At 42.2% G+C, this 26,469-nt stretch overlaps 1 protein-coding gene across 1 annotated transcript in view; it reads left to right on the forward strand.

Moving 5' to 3' along the window:
* The window catches only part of CLPB (ClpB family mitochondrial disaggregase), a 137,021-nt gene that overhangs the window by 87,989 nt on the left and 22,563 nt on the right, over nt 1-26,469 (forward strand). Inside the window, exons 7-9 of the mRNA XM_032792608.2 lie at nt 9,412-9,526; nt 23,910-23,987; nt 26,389-26,444. Coding sequence (XP_032648499.1) covers nt 9,412-9,526; nt 23,910-23,987; nt 26,389-26,444 — 249 coding nt within the window. The remainder of the gene's footprint in view (nt 1-9,411; nt 9,527-23,909; nt 23,988-26,388; nt 26,445-26,469) is intronic.

The following is a 26,469-nucleotide window of genomic DNA, read 5'->3' on the forward strand; positions in this document are numbered from 1 at the left end:
TGTCAGACAAAAAAGAAAGATCAAGGACAGTGTGTCTGCTGCCCAGTGTTGAAGGTGAGCTGGTAACGGAAGATGATAGGAAAGCAGAGCTGCTCAGTATCTGCTTTGCTTCAGTCTTCACACACAAAAATAACGTGACTGGATGACTAGTGAAGTTACCACCGAAAATAAAGAAGGGATGCAAATCGGGATAAAGAACACATCAGAGATCTTCTGACCAATTTGAATGAATTCAGATCAGTGGGGCCAGATGCTATTCACCCAAGAGTACTGAAGGAATTAGCTGAAGAAATCTAGGAGCCCACTGTCAATACTATTTACAAACTCATTGATGATTGGAGAGGTCCCAGAGGACTGGAGAAGGGCTAACCATCTTTAAAAAGGAGGAGCTGCAGAACAATAGGCCCCTCAGCCTGACTGCGATACCTAGGAAGCTACTAGAGTAATGTGTAAAACATTCAATTTGCAAATACCTAGAAGGTGAAGAGGTAATTACTAGCAGCCAGCATGGATTTACTAAGAACAAATCATGCCAAACCAGGCTGATTTCCTTCTTTGACAGGGTAACTGCTTTTGTGGATGGGGGAATGTAGTGGACGTAATATACCTGGACTTTAGCAAGGCTTTTGATACAGTCCTACATGACATTCTGAAAAGAAAACTGGAGAAATGTGGACTTGGTGGAATTACCATTAGGTGGATACATTATTGATTGAACAACCACAAACAAAGGGTAGCTCTTAATGTAATGATGTCAGATTGGAGGGACATCAGGTGGGGTTCCAGAGGGATCTCTTCAGGGTCCCGTCTTGTTTAACATTTTTATTAATGACCTGGGTGTAGGAATAGAGAGCATACTGATCGAATTTGCAGATGATTCAAAGCTGGGGATGGGGGGATGCCAGCACTTTGAAGGGTAGAACTAAAATCCAGAGGGATCTTGATAAATTGGAGAACTAGGCTAGGGACAAAAAAATGAAATTCAGCAAAAACAAAGGTGCTACATGTAGGGAAGAAAAAATGCACAAATACAGAATGGGGAATAACTGGCTTGGCAGCAGCCCTGCTGAGAAGGATCTGGGAGTGATGGTGAATCACAATCTCAACATGAGTCAGCAGTGCAATGCTGTTGCAAAAAAAGCAAATACAATTTTGGGTTGCATTAACAGAGTCATTGCGTGCAAATCATGGGAGGTGATAGTACCACTCTGCTTGGCTCCAGTTAGGCCTCAGCTGGAGTACAGTGTCCAGTAGTGGTCACCAATGTATAGGAAGGATGTAGAGAAACTGGAAAAGGATCCAGAGTTGAGCGACAAAGATGATCCAAGGGATGGAATGCAAACCATAGAGCAAAGGCTGAAGGAACTGGGTATATTTTGTTTGGAAAAGAGGAGATTAAGCAGGGACAGTCTTCAAATACTTGAAAAGCTGCCATAAAAAAGATGGGAAATGTTTTTCTCTCTTGCCACGGAAGGCAGGAAAGAGGCAGTGGGTTCAAACTACAGCATAGCAGATTTAGATTAAATCTCGGGGAAAAACTGAAAGAACACTAGGACAATGGAACAGATTGCCTAGGGAGGTTGTGGAAGCTCCTTCACTGGAAATTTTTAAAAGAAGGCTGGAGCCATCCTGTCTTGGATGGTTTAGACACAACAAATCCTTCATCTTGGCAGGGGGTTAGACTAGATGACCCTTGCAGTCCCTTCTAGCCCTATGATTCTATATTATGTCAACACTATTACCTTTATCAGACAAACTTGTAATTTCATCAAATAAAGATATCAAGTTATTTTGACAGGATCTAGTTTCCATAACCCGTGTTGATTTGCATTAATTAGATTACCGTTCTCATGTTCTTTATTAATCGAGTCCCACGTCAGCTGCTCCATTATCTTGTCTGGGATTGATGACTGACAGGCCAAAAATTACCTGGGTCATCCCATTTACCCTTTTTAAATATTGGCATAACATTAGCTTTATTTCAGTCCTTTGGAACTTCCCCAGTGTTCCAAGACTTATTGAAAATCAGCATTAACAGTCCAGTGAGCTTCTCAAACAGCTCTTTTAAAGGTCCTGAATGCGAGTTATCTGGACCTCCTGATTCAAAATATCTGACTTTAGGAGCTGCTGATTAACATATCCTCCCAAGATACTACTGGAATGGAAAGAGTGTTATCATCATTGTATAATATGACTAGAATCATAGTTATGAATTTTTTCTCGAGATTAAATCTGCCACAGATGACATCTGTTTCCCATCAAATACAACAGAAATATTTATTGAACACCTCTGCCTTTTCGGCATTAAAGTTGATAATTCTACCATTTCCATTTAGTAATGGACCAATATAACTGTTAGGATTCCTTTTGTTCCTAATATAATTAAAGAACTCCTTATTTCCTTAACTACTGGCCATGGCTTTCTCCTTGTGTCCCTTGGCTTCCCTTACCATTTTTCTACAATTATTAACTTCTGATTTATATTCATTACTATCAACTTCACCTTTTTTCCATTTGTTAAGTATTATTTTTTTATTTTTTACAGCTGCCTTCACTTCCCCTCTCAACCAGATTGGTTTTGTAACCCGTCCAGCCTTTTTCCTCAATTGTGGGATTGTGGCTTTTGGTGCATCTAGTAAGGTGTCCTTAAATGATTCCCAATTATCATTCACAGTTTCCTGATTAAATTCTTCCTCCCAGCTTTTTTGGCTCATAATTATTTTCAGCTTTATGAAATTTGCCCTATTAAAGCGCTAAGTATATATATTACTACTCTGGACTTTATTCTGCTTACACCTTATAAATGTGATCAAGTCATGATCATGTGTACCTAAGCTACCATTAACTTTTATTTCTGTGGTCAGTTCCTCTTTGTCAGTTAGGACAAAGTCTAATACAGAATTCCCTTATGTTGACTAAAACACTTTTTGAATTAGGAAATTGTTATCTGTAATGTTTAGAAATTCCAAGTAGCATGAAACCTCCAGCATATGCCACTTGAAGTCTGATGATCTCACAGGTTTTTTTTCCCCCTGCACATTATAGATAGTTGCACAAGGAGCCGGTCATCCTGTTCCCTTGTATGGTTTGGTGTATGTAGCAGACACCAACTAATACCCTATCTTGTGCTTGATCTGTTAGGATATGATCCATAAGCATTCAAGATCATTTTCTTCTGAGTTATCAATGACTCAGAAACAGGTAATGCCATTTTTGAGGTAGAGTGCCCCTCCCCGTCCCATTTTGGCTGCTCAATCCTTCCTAAATAGGTTAGAACCATTGATTTTAACATTCCTATTGTGCGACTCATCCCACCAGGTTTCAGTAACACCAACTAGATTGAATTTATGTTCATAAATGAGCAATACCAATTGCTGCTGTTTGTTACCCAGGATCCTAGCATTAAGGTAGAGGCAATTTAATTTTTTTTTTCTTTTCATGTCGTTTGGTTTCTTACTAAGTTTATTCACAACATCTTGATTTTTGTGCTGAGTGCTCATATCTTCCCACTTTACCTCCCCTTCTGCTATTAGTTTAACCCCCTCCTGACTACTCTAGCCAACCTGTTCCTGTGGAGGTTGGTCCTCTTTCTACTGAGGTGGAGGCCATGCAAACTATAGAGCCCCCTCTCCCTGTAGAAGGTGGGCCAGTGTTCCACAAAACCAAAGCCCTCTACCCTACATCACTTACCTAGGCAGCGATTCACTTACAGCATCTTTTGCCTTCTGTTTTTCTGTGCTTGTGCAACAAGAAGGATCTCAGAGAAGATTGCTTGGACATTATTCTTCTTCAGCACGCTTCCAAGTCCCCTGAAGTCATCTACTATCTGCAAGATATCCCGCAACGCAGTGTCATTGATGCCAGTATGAACCATTACCAATGGTTTCTTGCCCATAGACTTCAGAAGCCTATCCAGGCTTAGAGCAGCATCTCATATCTTGGCTCCAGGAAGTCAGGACACCATCTTGTCCGCTTGTCCCTTGCAGAATGTTCTTTCTATTCTTCTGAGTATTGAATCTCCAGCAAGGACTGTATGTCTTCCTTGCACAGCTGGAGAAATCTTTGTGGGTAAGCTTGATTTTCTTATAGGCTGGGCCAAGCTTCCATACATATCTGTCCCATACAGCTACACATTCTCTTGGACCACCTGGATCTAGAGAGGTATCTTTTGTAATTTCCATGTTGAGAACCCAATATTGATAAGAAACTTCTAGCTGTGTGGAATTCCTCCTACTTCTCTTCTCTCTGGTGGCCATAGTCTGCCTATGCTCATCTGTCTGCAACCATGGACAATGCTGCCATGACCTCCTGCAGTTATGAACTTCCAAGCCTCCTCTCTGAGTCCCTCTCTCACTGATTCCTTTGTGACCTGCTCTGTTCTGCTTGGAACCTGGGGTATTGGTATTTCCTGAATCTGGTTGTCTAGGAACTCCTCGGCTTCTCTGATTCTTAGTAGCGTCTCAACTTTCCCCCCTGCCCTGCCAGTTCAAGAATCTTTTCCTCCCAGTATGGCCACCAAATTCCACTTCATGCCCACGAAATCACTTATGTCGTCAGGCAGGAAAGAGAATGTTGCACATCCATTGCCAGTCACTGCCGCTGTTCCATCAGTGGCCATCTTGAGATCATACACAGTGCTGAACCTGAAGGAAAGGCTCTCACAGTCCCTTTCATAACTCCCCTGTTCGTGGTCTGTGTTCACAGCTCTCGAGTTCGCCTAGCAAGTGACCACGTCTTCCCTGCTTAGCTCAGCTGAGCTTCACGGGCAGAAACTTCAAACAGCTGGGCTGATCAAAGGTCCAAGGACTTACTCAGGGGCCCACCGCCCAGCTATGCAGCCTGTACACAGAGAGTGAACAAACAGCAGTCAAATAAACAATCCACAAAGGGACCAAATACAGCACTCACTAAGTCCTGCTACCTCCAAGCACAGAAGTCTGTAGCTGAGCCTGGCGCTTCTCCCGCCGAAACTCCCCTGTTGACAGTCTCTGTTCGAACAAACTTCTTCCAGGTAGGGTTAGAAGAAAAATCCTGTTTGTCAAAAACTTGAAGGGGCTCTAGATATTACAGTGATGAATGCAGTATAAAACCAAGATAAATGGGCAAGAATACTGACCTGACCTTGGATTCTGTTTTTCATAAAATGGTAGATTTTCCTCTTGTATTTTGTTCTTTGCTGTCTCTTTTTGTGAAAAGTGTCGAGGTTTTGAAATGTATTATCTTTCTGGTGCAGAATGAAAACGAGACCTTGGGAAAAAAACTAGAGAGAAGCCGACCTCACAACAGCCAGGCCTGATGATTCAGGCATTCACCTGGGAGGTGGGAGACCCAGGGTCAAGTCCCTGCTCCAAATCAGGCAGAGTGAGGGCTTGAGCCAAAGGACTCTCCTGTCTTACTGGGCTGTTGGCTATTCCAGAGGTGTCTCCCTCTGTGTCTCAGAAATTCTGTCCTGGACCTGAGAAACGTTCCCCACAAAACCTTTGCAAAACATGAAATAAAAAAAAAACAAAGTCACAGGAAGATGATGGTGCTGGCTTTGCCCTCACATAGGCCTTGTCTACACACATAAGTTATGCCGTTTTTAACTACACTAGTATAATTAAAGCAGTACGTACACACACACACAGTGTGAATGCAGTTATACTGGTATAAAAGAGTTTATATTGGTATTGGTTATTCCCATACGGGGAATTATCCCTTCTTTTACTGCATAGGCGCTGTAATAATAATCTATATGTGTCTAATAGGTCATATATGGGGCCCTACCAAATTGACGGTCCATTTTGGTAAATTTCACAGTCACAACATTTTCAAAATCTTGAATTTCATGATTTCAAATATTTAAATCTTAAATTTCACAATGTTGTAACTGAGAGGATCCCAGCTCAAAACAGGGTCACCGAGGAGGAGGGGAAGGGAAGCACACAGCTATTGTAGGGGGGTCGTTGTATTGTCACCCTTACTTCTGCACTGTCTTCAGAGCTAGGTGGCCGAAGAAGACGGGTGGTGGCCAGGAATCCAGCTCTGAAGGCAGTGCTGACTCCACCAGCAGCGGAAAAGTAAGGGTGGCAATACCACATCATGCCACCCTCACTTCTGTGCTGCTGCTAGTGGTGGCACTGCCTTTAAAGCTGGGCATCCAGAGAGCTTTGGCTTCCAGCCGGGTGCCCAGCTCTGAAGGCAGCAACGCCACCTACAATAGCCAGATTTCACAGGGGAGACCAGATTTCAAGTCCATGACATGTTTTTCATGGCCGTGAATTTGGTAGGACCCTTTTCACATCCATTTCCCAATAGGCTCATCAGCACTGTATTAAGCATTGTAGCTGTGGGGAGTCTGAGGGACCTGTTTATCCAATCACAGTGTAACTTAAGCGTTTTCCTGTTTCAAACACAGCTGCAGTCATAGGACAGGGGGGTGAAACACAATAACGCAAGACAGAATTCAGTTCAGAAGAGAGAAGTGGGCATGCTCTCACTTAACACGGTGGTGCCATTTTGAGGGCCTGCCCTGGAAATATGCTCAGGCAGAGGCAACGAGAGAGATTCTGCAAAGCACTGGCTTGTCTTTGCTCATGGTAACATTAAAGTGCAGACTCTCTTCGTGATCTGAATAGTCTCGCTTCCTTCCTCGAATCTCTTGTGTCCTCATGTTTTAAATTCTAACACCATGTGTCACAGGTCTTGGTCCTCCAGAGGGAGAGGGTTCCCAAAGAGACGAGCACCACAGTCCATTCCATTACTTCTCCTGTTGTGCACTCCCTTCCTTTTACATCTAAACCAGAACGGATCGTATGGATTCCACCAGCACAGCTTGTATTCCTCACACTGCTTTAAAAAAAAATTAAGTATTTGTCCTGATATATAGAAAGACATAGATATATAGAAGGAGCTGCAGCAGTTTGAGCCTGGTGATATATACGAAGCCTGCGGGAGATACACAGTTGACACACTGGATTCTGTCCTCCATGTGTCATTCCACTGGGATCAGCAGTGAAGTTATTGCTCCATATGAAACATCAGGACTGATGGGATCTCTGTTATACTGTAGACTGATAGCAGCAGCCAAAATTGGATTGTTTGCTATTTATTTTTTTTAACTTCTGTCAGGGTCACTACCATAATAGGGAAACACTGGCAAACTGGCTGATGTGTTTTATCCACTCTGGCTGCTGCAGCTTTCACAGCAGAGTTCGGCTTTTGTTGTGAGAGTGTCCCCTTCAGAAGACAGTTTAAATGCTTAGATTGTACACCAGTCGGAATCCCAGGTATTCCCTTAGAAAGACCTCCTTTTAGCTAAATCTCTGCATTGCATCAAAGTCCATTATCAGGGTGCTGTGTTTTCAGTGTACCAACAAGGCATAATTGTCTAGTGGTTAGAGCACAGGTGTGTTAGCCAGGAGTCCTACTGACTCACTTGTTGACCTTGAGTAAGTCACGTGCAGAGAGATGTGCAGACGGCCACCTTTGGTGCTCTGCTGAGGAATTGGATGGTCAGATAATAAGCTGAATTTCTAAAGCAGAAAACTGGCCTTATTTGTCCTTTGGAAAACTGCTATCAGTACTGAGTGTCAAAGCTACCTGGATACCCAGTCAGAACTGGGTGCCCCGTCACTGGGATTTTCAAAGCATCACTGCTATGTTCTTCAGGCCTTTCTGTTCTCCTTGTTGCTGATTGTCACAGCTTCCCCCAGTGCAAGCTCGCTGGAAAGGCAGATTTTTTCCTATTAAGTTCCAGGGGAATTCAGAGAGCCACAGTGTACTCCAGGTTCTTGACCAGGAAACCAAGGCTAAAAACCCTACACTTATGAATTGTAACATGGGAATTTTAAAAGGGAAATGTCTGCTCAAATTACTCAGTTGACCAATTCAAGTCTCCTGACAGAACCCCCATTAAATAGGACATCCCTCCTGACACCTTTGCAAAACACCTTTTAAAACATTTCTCTAAGGTTTGTCTTCTGCTCATATGTAGATGTTTGTCAGCTTCTTTCATGATGAAAAGACCCTATCAATTGTTCCATCATAGGCTTTTTGTGCTGTCGCCCATCACCAGTTTCTGGGCACTTTCCATGTAAAATTTGACTGGCAATAGCAAAATACTTAGTGGACTTCATGTGGTCTCTGGTTCTTCTCTTTTTGTCAAGTTAGAGAAGTCTCTGGTCAGAGTTGGATTTTTTTCAGTTTCAAGTTGAGTAGGGGATAGTTGCAGCTGTGAATGTCATTCTGGTCATGGTGGGAAAGGCTTTCTCAGCATTCACAGCATTTTCTAAAGATGGTCAGAGCCTGGATTCAGCTAATCTCCTGAAAGTTCATTCCACGTCTCGCTCTGGGCTTTGTGCTCTGCCTTGTTCCAGAGGAATACCGCTGACTTGGTGGTTCAGAGATGGAGGCACAGTGTCTAATGTAGCTGGGACTGGATCTGTTAATGATTTTAAGGCCTTAAACTGTCAGGCGAAGGGAACTGAGAGCAGTGGAAGGATTGAAGCACAGGCCTGATGGGTTCACGGTGGCCTAACCCATGAAGGAGGAGGTGGGAAGCTGCACATTGCACCAGCTGGACATTTGACATTGTTTTCAGCACATTTCAGTAAGAGTGCAGAGAGGACAAATGCATGAATCACTGGGCCCAGCTCCTCATGCGAGAGGAGCAGGACTGATTTCCTTGTGAATTGGAGCTGAAAGAAGGCAAATACTCAAAGTAAACAAACTTCTGTCCATGACCCCTTTGTACATTGTGTGTATGCAAAGCCCTTTGGGATCTTTGGAGTTTAGCTGCTCTGTGCCTTGTTTTTCCAGTCCATGAAACAGGATAATAATGGTTCCTCCATACTTCACAGGTTGTTGTAAGGCTTAATTCATTAATGAGTGTAGTGTGTTGAGACCCTTGAATAGAAGATGCTAAGGAAGATCCAGATATTATTATTAATTAGTATTTTTATTTATTGAGATGAGCAAGCTCACGCTTGTTATTACATGGCTGGGCGATTCAGTAGGAAGTGCTCTTCCCACTCAGTGCTACATCACTGGCCTAGCAAAGTGCCATGTATTGGTGCCATCTTTCAAGTGAGATGCACAATCAAGTTTTTGATCACTCCGAGTCATTAAAGACCGCCCAGCTTGACTAATTACATTCTACCACCTAAATTCCCCCCTTCATTTTCTCCCAGATGCAGTATATTTCATTTTCTTTCCTAAATGTGTATAGTGTTGCACTGGGTGCTGTTAACAACTGCCATGTCCCACCCCACATATAGCAGCTTTTCAATGATTAGAAGTTATCCCTGTGTATAATTCATATGCATGTTTGCAAAGCATTTTAGGGTCCTTTGCATGAAAGGCACTATATAGACATTAGTTGTTGTTGGATGAAAAAATATTTTGCTCATAGTATTTGTTTCCTTTCCACAGTTCCAGGAGGAGCAGCGTAAAAGAGAGTTAGAGGAACGACGCAGATTTCCACTGGAGCAGAGGCTAAAAGAGCATATCATTGGGCAAGAGAATGCCATAGCAACAGTGGGAGCTGGTAAGATCAGTTACTGTTAATTGTTCTACATCTCACAGAAAAGTGATTTGCTAAACCTGTGATCCTGGACTAATTCCTACCAGATTATTGCGGTGAACTGATGTGCAGAGGTGGGATGGTGCCTAATTCACAGTGAGGCCCAGCAGGTTTTTCATTGTTGCAGAGGGCTCATGCGCATTGCTTGAAGAGACTGGGATTGACATAACACATTAGAGATTCACGTAACGCAAGAACTAGGGGTCACCTGATTAAACTAATAGGCAGCAGATTTAAAACAAACACAAGTAAGTACTTTTTTACACAACACACAGTCAACCTGTGGAACTCCTTGCCAGGGGATGTTGCGAAGGCCAAAAGTATAACTGGCTTAAAAAAAGAATTAGATAAGTTCATGTAGGATAGGTCCATCAATGGCTATTAGCTAAGGTGGTCAAACGCGCAATCTTATGGTCTGGCTCCACCTCCAATTGCCAGAAGCTGAGACTGGACGACAGGGGATGGATCTCTCGAAATTGTCCTGTTCTGTTCATTCCTTCTGAAGCATCTGGCACTGGTCACTATGAGAAGACAGGATACCAGGCTAGATGGATCTTTGGGTCTGACCCAGCATGGCCATTCTCATGTTCTTGTGGGGGGCTTGATAGGGACATTGATTCATCTGCCCAATGTAGGAGTGACATTGACTGGCATTGAAATGTGGACTAATATCTAGTCTTTCTGGATCAGAAGTATTGTGATTCCAGTATGGGACCTCAAGGAGGCGTTTTTATACAGGAATAGATTTGAGAGAGAAATTGTCAGGGCTCTCATCTCTTGAATAGAGGAACTTCTCACCTCTCCGTGCAAAAAGACAGAGCAAGATTTTCTGTGCGCTCTTGTTGACTGGTTTGTTAGGAGGGCTTCCAGATTAACTGCTCCACTGCTTACCCTCAGCGCTAGATCTTGTCTCCTCCAGCAGGTAGTGTGCTCTTTTAACACCCCATCATTTCATTTCAGTCTCAGTGAGGCATCATGATGTACCTAGAACATAGGAGAGTCACAAGGAGGACTGTTTTGCACAGTCCTGCTGGAATGGTAGGCAGCAGAAAAGCGGGGAGGGTGTCTACTCTTGATAATTTTCCAGACACCTTATCCCTCGGTGGGGAATTGACTGAATGCCAATAGAAAGAGGAATAATATCAGAAACCTCATTTCCTACAGTACTGCCTACAGATATCTAAGGCTGCTAATACCAAGAATTTAGTTCATTTATTTTGCATTGCAAAATATTGAGGATTGGAGGGTTGCTGGGAACCTCCTCCCTCCCCCCCCCGAAGAGTATGTAAGAAAAGGAAAATGTAGGCTGAGGCGTCAGAAAAGGGTCTGATGATAATATTGTTAAAGCTGTGGCATAGTCTCTCAAAGCAAGTCTTGGAAACCTCACTATGTGGAATACTTTAAATCTAAATTGGACAAAGCATCAGAAAACACACTTCAGGGAACAGTCCTGCACAGACCAGGACTGGACAAAGTGACTTAATAAGTTTGTATCAGCTCTAGTGTCTGTAGTGCCATGAATGCCTCCCATCATATGCAGCGTTGTTGTAGCTGTGTTGGTCCCAGGCTATTAGAGAAACAAGGTGGATGGAGGTAATAACTTTTGGGGGGCTAACTTCTCTTCGTGAGAAAGACAAGCTTTCAAGGTACGCAGAGCTCTTCTTCAGGTCTGGGAAACTTAATCGTAGTGTCACAACTAAATACAAGGTTGAACAGATTGTTTAGCCTAAGTAGTTAACAAATATTGCAAGGGACCATTCAGGGTTGACTCTATTAAATTTGTTAGATCTGACAAGATCTCCGGCTGAGGTGGAAACTGTTTACAAATGTTGCCAGGCTGTGAATACCAAGTAGGGAGAGAAATTGTTTAGGGAATGAACTGTGGAATGGAACCCCCCAAAAGTCATCACCAACCTAACCACCTTCCACTCCAAGTCCAAGATATATTTCTTTGACCTTGCCGTCTCTAACATTAATGTTTAGCAATGTGTACATTTATTTTTAAAAATTAAATAAAAGCCTACCAAAACAAAACTTTCCCCCGGAGAGAGGATGAAAAAACAGACAACACCTGACCGATGTGTTGGCTTAACACACTAGTGGAAGTTGCTCAGATGTTACAGTGATGAGCGCAGTATATGAACGTATACAGAACAGAAGGGAAAGGAAGGGTATATAACTAGCTGTCAAAGAACAGCACTGGGCAGTCGCCGTTACCGAACTTATTTTTTGAATAGGGTGTTGCAAATTCTCTTACCCTCTAAAGCTTCACTTATTTTGGGTGATCACTTTATTTGTTTTGCCCATTTCTGTAAATAATGGATGCTCATTTACCTGTTTCATTTACCAAAAAGAAAAATAAAATTGTCCATCGTGTTCATTGATTCCCACTGTCTCCTAGAGATGGTCCTGGAGTCTTTTCAATGTTGATGAGAGGCAATCCATTAGGAAGGATGTCTTCAGAGAGCAGGTCATTGATGTCCTGTGATGATGGTTCTTTGAAGATGTACATTTTGGTGGATTACCCATCTCCTTTACCGCATAGTTCATATTATTAATTGTTTGTGTGTTTTATTTTCACGTTCCTCTTCTAACAAACTCTGCAGCTGTGTGAGATACCTCTTGCTGAGCCCAGCGGTTTATAGTTCTGGAGCTACAAGGGTTCCACATGTAGGTGCAGAGACTCTCAAGTGACATGCATTGAAAAGTTTTACCTATGTGTATAACTGTTTTCATACCTTTTATTGATCACACTCAGAGCAGGACTGAGCCCCTCAGTCCCCAGGGGGTCGAATTAGGCCAGTTTGTGGCAATTCAGAGAGCTGTTACTTTCCCGTTGCAGCGATGTCTTGTGCTCCAGAGTCTAAGCTTTTATTCTTTTAAAAGAGAGGGAAAAAAAAGTAGGATTCTAGGCCTAATGGTTATGAAAAACATCTTTAAAATGTGAGCCAGTGTGATCTTCCTGAGTCTGCAGACAGCAGAAACAGTAGCTCTGAGAGGTGTGAAGTGCCCATATTTGTTTGAAGGAGTGGTAACTCTGAAGCCTAGCCAGGAGAATTTGAATGTGTAGTGTTAGTTATTTCAGTGCTGATCAAAGCACAAAAGAGACAATCACACTGCAAGTGGCCTCTCATTTGGCACCCCAAGTGGGTGAAGTTGCATTAGTACCATTCAGTGTGTTTTAACAGTTTGATCACAAGCAATTCATTTCACACAGGCTCCCTGAAAAGCTGTGAGGCAATAATGACTTTCAGTTACTAGCAACCTGGGCTGGATTTGATATGTTGACCCAGACCCGAAAGCCTCCATATCCTGTTAATAGTTCCCTGAACAATTCCGTCACCCAGATTCAGTGTCTGGAAATAGGACAATAAGGTGAGACAGAGCTAAGGTCAGAACACAGGCGCATGCAGCTGATGATCATAAATACAAAATCATACCAATATCGTTAACAAAGACAAGCCCTCACAACCCATGGAAGAGCTGCCTCTCCCACTGCTAACACAACAGACACCTTCCCTGTTTTGAGAAGGGTTACGGCTGTGCCTGGAGGCAGCAGTACGGGCTAATTGGGAAGCTTTGATTAATGGGTAGTGCCTGTTTCTGACACAGGTGGTGTTTGTGCACATTAAAGCTGTTGCCTTTATGGAGGCTTCTCTTATTGAATTATAGGGAATGCGCTAGGTACCCCAGCAGCCTCGGGATATTAGACTGATATCCCCGCTGCCCCGTTTTTGTTGTTTTGTTTCAGTAATGTTGAATTTAGCCAGCAGTTAGCCTTCTGAGTGCTCACCGTTCAGTTATTTCTGCCGCCACTTTATGGAATCAGTGCGCCCTTCTGCTTTCCACCGCAGATACTGTACATGTTTCTTTGGCTAGGAGACAGACTATACAATGTCTCTTAAGATTTACCAAATTTAGCTGATATGTTTAGATTTTAATTTATAACCTCTTCCTTAATATAATCATCTGATTTGATTCAGTGCCTCTTGTATGATCCCAGCAGTCTCCAGAGACTCCCATCCCAGAGTGAAAAGGAGAATGGGGTTTAGAGCACTGGTCTAGGAGCCGGTTTCAGAAGCAGTGGTGCCCAGATTCTGAGGAGAGCAGTGAAGCTAAAACACTGAATCTTGCACCTTCTGCTGCTGCGCTAAGCATGCAAGTTACATTAATTTGTGTGTTCAGAAGCTTCCTCTGAACTGACTAAATGTTTTAATTCACACCTCTTGTTCTTTCAGTGCCAATCTATGTGAGGGGACATTCTCATTTGGAATAAAAGACTCCAGTAAACTCAAGTGCGCTCTCTTCAGACTCGCACCCCCTTGCTGATGTGCAGCTTTCATCACCTAATAGAGCAGTTCTGAAATTAGGGGCTAAAGGAGCTGAGTTTGAGGGTTGGTGCAGTTTGCACACTGAGAAGCTGGAAGAGACGAGTAGAGCAGGAAAAACAGTTAATGTGAGAGTAAAGGAAGTTGGTTTGGTTTGATCTTTGCAACTGCATGATTTTCTCTTATATAGTATTTGAGCCTCCTGTAGTAGAACTAAGACGGGTACAGTACCTGATTCACCATGTCATCGTGAATGAGGAAGCAGTATTCCTCTTTGATTTTCCATAGAATTATATCTCAGTCCTACGTCTCCACTGTCTCTTCTGCTCTAGAAGAAGGGAAGGACCAGGGCAGGACTGTGATAGTGTAGGATTACACCTAGCAGATCCTGACAGATGATCTCTGCTCACTGCTCCAGGGGAAGGAGGGAAACCCTAACTGTCTGCTGTTCCTGCCAGTACTCTGAGTGGGGAAATTCCTTCCTGTCTTCCAGTCTGCTGATCAGTTTAGCCCTGTGGAAGGGAGGAAGCATAAATGTATTTAAGTGATGCTCTACACTGTACAGATGTGGATACTCCCTACTTTTCTATGATGTATTTTAATGCAATCAAACTAGAGTATTTCAGGTAGCACTGCAACATCCAAGAAAAAAACAAGCAGGTCTCTTCTGTAATGTTAGAAACTGACAAAGGCCTAGATGCTGCAACCGCTTATGCAAATGAACAGCTAAATGGTTTATGATGATGTTTCCAAGGCACTTTAATAAATCACTGCACTCCTTCTGGTTCTGGTCAACTCTTGTTTGTCCTTGCACACAAACATACAGACATGGGTAAATTAACTGCGTGCTCTGGTGATTCCCCAGGAAGGGATCCCTTCTCAGATTATATCAAAGGGTGAGAGCTCTTTAAAAAATGTGTATTTTCTGTTTCATGTCCTCACATCCTCCCGATAGACAATACGTAATTGTGTGTGTGTATATAATATTTATAGTGTTACATTGGGTGCCTGGTAGCAATCATTTATAGTTAAGGTTGCCACAGTTTTCAGTTGTTGATTTTCTGAACCTTCGGGACTAAAATTGCCCATCTTTGGGTTCTGCCCAAAGGAGATTTGCCTCTTTTGTTTAGGTTTTTTTAAGTTTGAGCAAATACTCTTCAGCAATTTTGAATGAAAGGGAAGTGAGAGAAAATCCAGTGTTCATATTACAAAATTATACAATGACCTTTCTGAACAGTCCTACAGCTGAGATATCTGAGGGTTGAAAGTTGCAATCCGATAAAGGAAAGAATTGGAGCAGCACCTGGCCGTGATCCCAAGGAAAATGGCTTTGATAGGGACAAATTTCAGATCCCATACCTGAGCATGCTTAGTACCTGTCTTGTTAAGGTTTCATAGATTCATAGACTCTAGGACTGGAAGGGACCTCGAGAGGTCATCGAGTCCAGTCCCCTGCCCTCATGGCAGGACCAAATACTGTCTAGACCATCCCTGATAAGACAATTATCTAACTAACTCTTTAAATATTCCAGAAGATGGAGATTCACAACATCCCTAGGCAATTTATTTCAGTGTTTAACTAAACCTGAACAGTTAGGAACTTTTTCTAATGTCAACCTAAATCCCCTTGCTGCAGTTTAGGCATTGCTTCTGTTCATCCTAAGAGGCCTAAGGTGAAACAAGTTTTCTCCTCCTCCTATGACACACCTTTTAGATACCTGAAAACTGCTATCCACGTCCTTCTCAGTCTTCTCTTTTCAAACTAACAAACCTAATTCTTTCAGAACTTCTTCATAAGAGTCATGTTCTCAGACGCTTTAATCATTCTTGTTGCCTTCTCTGGACCCTCTTCCATTTCTCCATCTTTTTGAAATGTGTCCCAGAACTGGACACAATACTCCAGTTGAGCCCTACCAGCGCAGAGTAGAGTGGAGAAGTAATGACTGATCTCGATATGTCTTGATTATAACATCACATCCCATTAAGACATCCCAATGAGGTTTGCTTTCTTTTGCAAACTCACGTAATCCTAGTTGACTCACGTATTTCTAGCTGTGTGTTCCACTATGGACTCCTAGATCTACTTCTCCATACCCTTCTAGACAGTCTCTTCCCAGTCTGTAGTAATGGTGTGAACTGATATGTTCCTTCTTTTAAGTGGAGCATTGCATTTGTTCTTTATTGAACTTCATCCGTTTACTTGCAGCCACATTTCTCCAAGTTTGTTCCAGATCATTTTGATTTTGACCTGGTCCTGCCAAGCGGCTTGCAATCTCCCCAGTCTGTTCGATCGCGCAAACACTTAATAAAGCTTCGCCTTTCATGCCCCATGCGTAAGTCCGTTGATGAAGATTATTGACCGAGCCGGTCGCAAAACAGACCCTGCGGAACCCCACTCTGGTTATTATCTTTCCACGGTTTGGGAACCATAATAACCACCTTGGTAACGAGTTATCCGGCAGTTATGCACCCCACATGTCATCAGTACGCCCCCAGATCTGACATCTGTATTTGCTAGTGTTTTCGATAAAATATGCATGCAGACATATCAAATTGCCTGTACTAAATCTAGTATACAGGTATCCCGTCTTCTCCCTTATCCAAGAGCTTTCGTTTTTTATCCTATCAAATGAAAGCAGCTATCAGATGGGTTTGACATGATTGTTCTTTACAAAAATCCATGCTGCTTTATTCCCTATACCTCATCACTCTCCAAGTGTTTGTCAGATGATTTCGTCTTATTACTTGCTCCATTGATCATCCCTGGCACAGAAGTATACCTGAACCTGGTCTGTAGTTTCTCTGGTTGTGTATATAATTCTCGCTTTTTATAGAATGTAGTTGCATAAACTGCCTTTTCCAGTCTCGTGTCAACATCTCCTTACTAGCTCACACATCACTTGTCCGACAAGTCTCAAATAGCTGCAGCAGGCTCTGATGTCGCTTGCACTCTCATATTACACTCCTGAGTATATCTAGAGAGGTGCGCATTTCATCAGGCCCCCATAGCACTTCCCGGTTCTCGTGTATCTGGTGACTAGGGCCTATCGAACCTTTTCTTAAAGTTAGATTATTATACTTTTCCTATCTTTTTATTTTATCTTCTAACTGACCTACCACCTTACTCATATAATTTCACTATGTTATAACATTCCTTCAGATTCTCAGATGAATGACCGAAACAAGATGCTCAATTAAGCATTTTCTCTGACCATTTCCCTAAATGTATCCTCTACGTTCTCCTCCTGCAGTTGGCATGCCTACCCTTGTCCTTGGTCTTGACCCTCTATTGCTTCTAATGTATTGATAAAAAAGGCTTCTTGTTTCCTGTATTCCATAAGCTAATTTAGGCTCATATTTTGTGCCTTTCCTTTCTAAATCTTGCCCCCTGCATTCCCCTGTTTTGCCTATATTCATCCTTTGTAATCTGACCTAGTTTCCATTTTTTATATGACTCCTTTTTATTTTGTAGGTCATGCAAGATCTCGTGGTTAAGCCAAGGTGGTCTTTTGCCACATTTTCTGTCTTTCCTACCCATCGGAATAGCTGTGGGGGAATTGACTGCACATGCACAACTATCTTAAGTGTGCACTGAGCTCTCTAGTCCTCAGAACAACTCCCAACCAGTCAAGACAAGTGGAGTAAAAGGGATTCTCTTCCTCCATATCTCACAACCTCCATACAGCTTGGCACAGTTAGCAGTGTTGTGCTCACCCAGTGGCTCAGTTCAGATAGATCCTGCAGTAAACTTCTAACCTGGCAAAATCTGAGGGCTCCAGAATACCCTTGCTAGTAGATTCAGAAGCTCACCAGATGGAGGGTGACCCTGCAGTTGGCACACACCTGAAAAGAGTCACCCTGGTGGTCCCATGAATGTGGGCAGTCTAAGCACCACCACTGAATGAATTGATTTGATAAATGGACATGTATTACACTCACAAATTGGCTGAAACCAATTTCGGTCACATCAACCCCTGATAACTGCTGGGGTATTGATCTGTGTAAAGTAATACAGTGAATTTATCAGTTCAATAGCGAGCTGAAGGGCCTCTCAGAGACACAGCAGCACGGTTACACTGTTACAGATGTACGAAATTAAGTAAGAGCTCTGCAGTGGTGCTGGAAATGGCTCCAGAAAGAAGGCTCAGATATCATCATCCTTTCCCATTGCAACGGGTTTGGATTTCTTCGTGAGATTTCAGTAAAGCAGCAGTACCTGAATTTTCTTCACATCTTCAGTACTGAAGGAGGCATCGCCACTCAAAATATGGATTTCCTGCATGAATGTTGATGAAAAATTCGTAACGTGATGGGCAAATACATCGTGTGGCATGAACACCTGGAACACCATGTCAGCCAGGTTGCTGCTCTCTGAGCCTTCCACTGAAGTTTTAATCTTCCCAATCCTGCATTGATGGGTTGCTTGAGGATCACTCCGTCCTGAGATGACCTCTTTATTCCTTTTGTTATAGCTAAGCAGTGCAGCAGCCAGCACCAACTAGAGGATAGATGGACAGCTGCTTGGAGTCATGGCTTCCTTGTTGCAATCTTTCTTTCTAGTTGACCTGAATCTTTCGTGTTAGCTAGGTTACTTAGTTAGACTATGATCATTATTTTAAAGCTATATACAAAACCACTTTGACACATGCCACTCTAGGTTATTCTAAGTAACTTACAGGACCTGAGTTTCTTCACTGCAATGACTGAGAACTCTTTCTAGCTTTCTAACAAGAACTTCAGTCTAAAGTCATCATCCCTCATTTTATGATAGGCAATATTCTCCAAACAGTAACACAACCAGATCTGTGGCTGTATCAGATACCCATAGGATTTGCCATACAGGAGCTGACCATTTGTCCATGTAGTCTAGGAACTTGCTCCAGAGAGAAATGAAAACATGACTATAGTGAACCCAATTGTCTGTGCAGTGTTGTATATGCTGACCCCTGCAGGTAATCATTTTGTGCTCTGAAGCAAGAGTTTAGTACACTTATTATCTTAACTGACATAGTTGCCAGTGGTGGTGGTGGCTATAATAGTCTCTATCCGATTTTTTGTTTTTGTTTCGTTTAAATCCACCCACATTATTTGACCTCTTGTGTGCATATTCATAAATGATCTGGAAAAGAGGTAAATAATGAGGTGGCAAAATTTGCAGATGATACAAAACTACTCAAAATAGGTAAGTCCAAAGCAGACTGCAAAGAGTTACAAATTGGATGACTGAGCAACAAAACGGCAAATGAAATTCAGTGTTGATAAATGCAAAGTAATGAACATTGGAAAACATAATCCCAGCTATGCATATAAAATGATGGGATCTAGATTTGCTGTTACTACTCAAGAAAGAGACCTTGAAGTCATTGTAGATAGTTCTCTGAAAACATCCCCTCAGTGTGCAGTGGCAGTCAAAAAAGCAAACAGAATGTTAGGAACCATTAGGAAAGGGATAGATAAGACAGAAAATGTCATATTGCAGCTGTATAAATCCATGGTACGCCCACACCTTGAATACTGCCTGCAGTTCTGGTCACCCCATCTCAAAAAAAGATATATTGGAATTGGAAAAACTACAGAAAATGGCAAAAAAAAATAAATGATTAGCGGTATAGAAAAGTTTCCATATGAGGAGAGATTAAGAAAACAGACTTTTCAGCTTGGAAAAAAGATGACTAAGGGGGGGGATATGATTGAGGTCTATAAAATCATGACTGGTGCAGAGAAAGTAAATAAGGAAGTGTTATTTACCCCTTCTCATAACACCAGAACTAGGGGTCACCCAATAAAATGAAGAGGCAGCAGGTTTAAAATAAGCAAAAGGAAGTATTTCTCAATTAAAAAAAGAACTAGATAAGTTCCTGGAGGATAGGTCCATCCATGGCTATTAGCCAGGATGTGCTGGGATACAAAACCATACTCTAAAGTGTCCCTAACCTCTGTTTGCCAGAAGCTGGGAATGGGTAATGGGATGTGTCATTTGTTGATTCCCTGTTCTGTTCATTCATTCTGGGGCAGTTGGCATTGGCCGCTGTCCAAAGACAGGATACTGGTCTAGGTGGACTAGGTCTGACCCAGTACGGCCTTATGTTCTTATGTGAACGATAAAGACCAAGGGCAGACGTAGTACATTCAGTCACCTGGGAAGTTTGAGTGTTTAATAACACTCCCAAAAGAGCCTGTTGTAGTTATGATCCCTATCACGCTATAAATCTGACCTCTCCTTATCATTATTTTACCACTATACCAATTTTTGTGTCACCTATAAACTTAACTGGTGATTATTTTATTTTCTTCCAGATAATTGATAAAGATACTAAATAGCATTATGCCAAGAACAGAACCCTGAAGGACCTCACTAGAAACACCCGTTGTTGGATGATAATTCCCCATGTACAATTACTTCTTTAAATCGATCAGTTAGATAGTTTTTAACTGATTTCATATGTGCTGTCTTGATTCTGTATAGCGGTAATATTGTAAATCAGAATGTCATGTGGTACTAAGTTAAATGCCTTACAGAAGTCTCTCTCTTATGTCAACACAGTTACCTTTATCAACCAAACTTGTAATCTCATCAAAAAACAATCAGATTCATTTGATAAGACCTATTTTCCATAAATCCATGTTTGTTGGCATTAATTATGCTGCATCTTTTAAGGCTTTACTGATTCCATCTCACATTGGCATTTCCATGATTTTGCCCAGGATCAGTGTAAGGCTAACCAGCCAGTAGTTATCTGGGTTGTCCCATCTTTAAATATTGGCACAACATTTGTTTTTTTCCTGTCCTCTAGGAGTTTCCCCAGTGTGAAGAGATTTGTTAAATATCAACATCAATGGCTTAGAATGCTTCTCAGCCAAATCTTTTAAAGATATTTGATGCAAATGATCCACTCCTGCAGATCTAAAATGTTTAACTTTATCAGTTGCTTTTTACACTCTTCCTAGTTTCTGTTGGAATAGAAATGCTTTCATTAGTGCTATAAGCTATAAATTAATCATCCAACTTCTTTTCAAATATAGAATAGAAATATTTATTGAACATTCTGCCTTTTCTGTATCAAGATTAAAAATTTTCTACCCTTATCTTCTAGAAAGTCGTCCTTATCTGAACTACTGCTAGGCTGGCTTTTTTTCCTGATACATTTTAAAAATTCCTTCGTATTGTCCTTAACTATACTGGCCCTAAATTTTTCACTGATACCTTTAGCTTCCTTTATCAGTTATCTGTATTTCATAACTGCTTATTTATAGTGATTGCTATCCACTTCGTCCTGTTAGCACTGTGGAGACAATCAAGTTCTAAGAAAGGGAGCTGGAGTCACTTCTTTCTTGTGCATCAGCAATAGCATTGTTTACTGAGTTCCTGTCAGTTATACCTGGAGGCAAAGGTGCTGCATTGGGATTGCTGGGAGCAGAATTTGACCTGCAGAACTTTTATTAAGACCCTAAGAGAGATGGGCAGATGAGGAGGAAAGAGCCCAGCTTGACTCTCAGATCCCAGATTGTATTTGCTGGGGTGGCAGTCAGAAATAATAAAGCGGAATATATTTGGTATGGAAATCACTGAAGGACAATAAACATGGCGCCTCACAGTGCCACTTGTACAGTGAAGTTCTACTCTGAAAGCAAGAATTTCACTTTAAAAGCACAGTAGAGCCCCTAAACTCTAGATCAGGGGTCCCCAAAGCAATGTCATCAAGAGGCATCACTGCCGAAATACTGCCGAAATTCGGCGGCATTTCGGCGGATGCTCGACCACCGCCACAGTCCTTCGTCTGGCACCCGCCAGACTAGAAGGTTGAGGACCACTGCTCTAGATCGTTCGTTTTCTCTCCATTTTTCATCCTGCCCGCCTTTACCTCTGCTACTGTTATTCTCCCTTGCGATCTTAAAAGTATTTTAGGCTGTAATTCCTGAAAGCTTGGCGTTTAGCCTGTTTATGCAGTACTTATATCAAACATGATATGCTGCATCTTTGGTCTCATTGACCTCTGGCCACCGCTGAGACAGGTCTGTGTAGAATTTTAAAAAGCACACTGTAGGTAAATTCTTAGGAGCACAATTTACAACACAATGCCATTTATTTTTATGTAGCTTCCTTCTTACAAAATGTCACAAAACGCTTTCCAGCACCCGCCAATCAATACAGCAAGAATAACTCCTTGTAAGAGCTGTAATAGAGGAGGCTTTGTTTTAAACAATGCAAATAACTCAGGAAGGCCTCAGTGGTCTGAGACATGGTTCTGTCTCTTTTCTTCTGAACTACTAGATCCCCCTACCAGTAAGCTGAATATTCAGTATCCTTTCACTACCTTTATGCTTCAACCATGATGGTGAGAAACCTCTGAGCTGATAAGATTTGCTCTTTGCTGTTGGGTGGTGTATGCTTTGTTTCTATAGAGCAGGGTGCCCAAGTTTTTCCCAACCAGGGCCCCATCCTAGATCATTAGCTGGTCATATTTAATGCAGAAGGGTGGTCTCCTGAGACCTCAAGTCCCAGCTGCAATGCCTCATCTTGGTCTGAGGGACCTTCCGATTGGACCAAGTTGTCTGTGGCCTGCTAGGAAATGTACTTTCTATGGGATGTGCCTACATACACAATAAAACTTTTTTCTCTCAGAGAACTCAAAGCCGTTTACAAAGTCGGGTAAACATTACTCTCCTCATTCAGAGATTCTGGATCTGAGCTGGGGGTTGGGTTTGATTGATGCCCATTTCTAGCTAACACCAATTCTATACTTAAACTAGAGCTGGAAGACATCCCTTGGTTCAGGCTTTGTGCATATTCCAAAGACGCTTAGCCCAGGCCCATTGCAAACCAGTCAGGGGATCCAGGACAATTTAGGATTCCAGTGCAAAATCTGGACAGATTTGACTGAGCTTTGCTTTGAATTTTTGAAGTGGTTAGAATCTGCAACTTTGTGAAACTCCAGGGAGTTCAAAGCTCATGCAGAGCAAAACCCAGAAATGGCTGTCTGAGGCCCCAAACTCCCACATGAACTAAAGCAGCTTTATGACTATAGGAATGACCGTGTTGGAACAGTCCAGTATCCCAACTAGTCCTGTATTTTGCATATAGCAGTGGCTGTTGTCAGATGCATCAAAGGCCAAAACCGCTAGGGTCCCAGTGTACCACCCTAGCTCACATAGTATCATGCTTTACTTTCCCTCCCCCCCACGTAGTTCCAATGATTTCATTGTTTCAGGGATGCTGCTGGAGGAGGCAGGTACTCCTCAGTTTGGTGGCACAATCGAGCCCTTGGCAATTGCACAAGCCCACTTTGGGTGAAAGGACTCAATCCCGACCCCTCCAGGCAAACCAGTCAATGCCCTGAAGCAGGAGGGTGGTTTGAATTTCAGTATTTTGTAAATGAACATTGGACTTTGCTTTCTAACCAATCCCTGCCTTTGGGGTAGAGGTTTCCGTTTATATCACTGATCCATAATGCACATCCATATCCCTTTGCAGACATTCATTGCTATCTCCAGACCATCCCCCTTTCCAGTGTTTTTAAACAAAACTTACAGCGGTATGTACATCAGTTCAAGGCTGCCATGACCTTGAATCCACACATCCCCCGCCCCCCTTTCAATTTGCATAAGGGAAAGAAGTGACAAACTTCTCCAAACCAGCCCTTTACATAAAGGTTGCACTTACAAGCTGGAAAGCTAACACGCCTCTTGAATTCTCTCTCTACCACCCTTTCTTCGTTCGTTCAGTGTCCACTCTCCTTTCTGTTTCCCTGGCAACGTTGAGTGCACATCCTGGAAAACTTTATCCGAAATCTGCTCTGGGCAGCTTTCCAAATCCATGCTAACCTGATTAGGTGTCTCTGGGGGCCTTGCTGGCTAATCAAATTAGGTAGCACTAATGGTAGTGAAGACTTTGAGTGGGCAGAGAGCAGTAAAACATAGTGTATACTTAGTGATAATTATACTTGCTTTTGTGTCATTGATTTATATGCCTCTTTTTTTTTCCTCTCTTCCTCCTTTGTTTTCGTTGTGTTTAAACTCAGCAATTCGGAGAAAGGAAAATGGCTGGTACGACGAAGAACATCCCCTGGTTTTTCTGTTCTTGGGATCATCAGGAATAGGTAACATGTGTTGTCATTTGTCACAGGAGAGAGCACAGCTGATGAGAGCTGATGTAGGCATCATCTCGTGGCATGTTCTGGACATATATGTGTGTGGAAAAGGGGGAAACAGGAAGTAATAACTTACCCTGTTACCCAGTTGTATTCCAGGGTATGTCACCACACACACTAAACCTTGTTTTCAAGGACTTATCACTCACTTGTCAAACATGTCATCAACTCCTGTGGCTGGGAAGGGATCTCCAGTGGGTCCTCTAGCCCATCCTCCTGTGTTTTGTCCAGGTAAACAAAATAGCTTCAGTCTTAAATTCATATGTAGGGCCAGATCCCCAGCTTGTGCAAGTGGAGCTAAACTGATTTACAGCAGCTGACAATTGGGGCTTTCAAGTCTTAACTGAAGAAGGACACTTTTAATAATAAAAACGTTATTTTTAACAGATTGGACCTTAAAAAGAAAAACCTGTGCACAGATGTGCAAAATAACCAGTTCAGAGATGGCTTTTACATCGTCAGCACTCCAGAGCAAGGACCATATTTGTCTGCAAAGCACCTAGCACACTATTGGCACTAATATTTTTCCTGACCACTCAAAATGTGGCCTTTGAAAGACAACGGACATTGGCTTGGCTGGCTGGAAGATGCTCTAGTTGTACAGGTTAAGGCTACTGAATATATGCAACCGTTATTGTCTATCCAGAGTCCTGCCTCAGGGCCGTACTAGGCAAAGCATTTACTCTCAGTGAGTTGCTGTGTAACTATATGAAAGCAAGAAGCAATGTTAACTCTGAATTTTCTTGCTTTTGAATGTTTCTGTTGGACATTTAGAGCTAAAGTCTTCCTTGACTGACACCTCCATTGTCTTCTGTGGGATTAGACCTGCTGTAAATCAGGGCAGAACTTGGCCTTTTGTGGGGAGAGGGTAAATTGTGATGTATTTCTGTGTGTATGCCATATGCATGAATGCTTGTATATGAGTGTAGGTAGGTGTATATTTAATATATAATGGATATAAATAGAGTATTGGGGACGTAAGTACAAATGTCGTACCTGGCTTCAGATTTATTTCCAGGAATGACATAAGCTATTAGTTTTAACCCATGAAGGCTCTTCTGGTTTGGGTCCTATGTATCTCAAAAGCTGCCTGTCTTCTCTTGTGGTACTCAGGCAGTTGAGGTGAGCTGGGGTGCTCAGAGTGAAAGCCCCTGAGGTTGGCAGCGCGGCATTCTCCCTGAGGGCCTTTGGAGTATTCTGACATCCAGGGCATGTTGCAAAGCCTGTCTGTTTACCCAGGCTCTTTCTGAAAAGACAGAGTGAGAGAACAGGGTCTCAGTTTTCTTGAGGCGGTGTGTTAGTTGATACAATGTCAACATAGATTTATCCTGTAATATATGTTTTGAATTATTGATTGTTCATGTGCCTAGAGTTTTATGATAGACTCCTTGGATAAATCAAACAAATAAAGAATATCACATTTCCCAGCAAATTCACTTCTCATCGGGAAAGTAAAGACATTGCACATGAAACCTGGGATGTCTGCTACAAATGTAGCAAAAATTGGATCCAACTGTGCAGCTTTTGGTCAAAAGAATTAGAATCTCTCTGGATCTCCATTCAAGAATAAACCTGTTAGAGGTCAAGCACAAGATCCTCTGCTCAGCCCATGATGAAGCCTTCGTCGTCCACTTGTTAAATTTTCAACATGCACCTTTGTGTTTTCTCCCCTGTTGCCCGTCATGCTTGGGAGGAGCTCCCTGTAAACATCAGCAAAGCTATCTGTTTGTCCTCCTTCAGCTCCCTCCTTAAAACTCTCCTTTGCCTTGATGTCTTCCAGAAACTTTTGACAACTGTCAGGCTGCTGGTGTGCTGAGACCAGTGCTGACCATGCTGACCAATATTGTCTCATTGTTTCCCGGTGCTCCGCCCTCTTTCTTTGTGTAGGCACCTGTTGTGTCTGGTCTTATATTTAGATTGTCAGCTTTTTAGGGCAGGGACTGTCTTTTTGTTCTGTACAGCACTGACCATAGTGGGAGTCTGGTCCATGACTGGGCTCCTAGGTGCTGTTGCAATGCAAATAATAAATAATAGTTGCTATTAATAGGTGCATTAAAATTATTTGTACTAAATGGAGATCAAGTTTTTAAAAACTAATTGTTCATTTTGGATATCTCAATTTTGGCATTTCTGCCTTAATATTAATACACCTGCTTAACATGAAATACTGTTGCAGAGAAAATCTCCATACATGGACTGCTCCTAGTCCTGTCTGAACTGGGCTCGAGTCCTGTATTGAGCACATGGGTTGTAGAGAGTTAGACATGTGACTCTTGCAATCATTCAGTGTAAATGGAACATGCATTCTGATTATTTTAACACAAATCTTTTCTTACTATTTTCTGAATAGGTAAAACAGAGTTGGCCAAACAGACAGCCAAGTACATGCACAAAGATGCCAAGAAGGTAAACCCTGTTATATTTGTATTCT

Source organism: Chelonoidis abingdonii, chromosome 1, assembly GCF_003597395.2.
Source record: "Chelonoidis abingdonii isolate Lonesome George chromosome 1, CheloAbing_2.0, whole genome shotgun sequence".
In the NCBI taxonomy this organism is placed as follows: domain Eukaryota; kingdom Metazoa; phylum Chordata; order Testudines; family Testudinidae; genus Chelonoidis; species Chelonoidis abingdonii.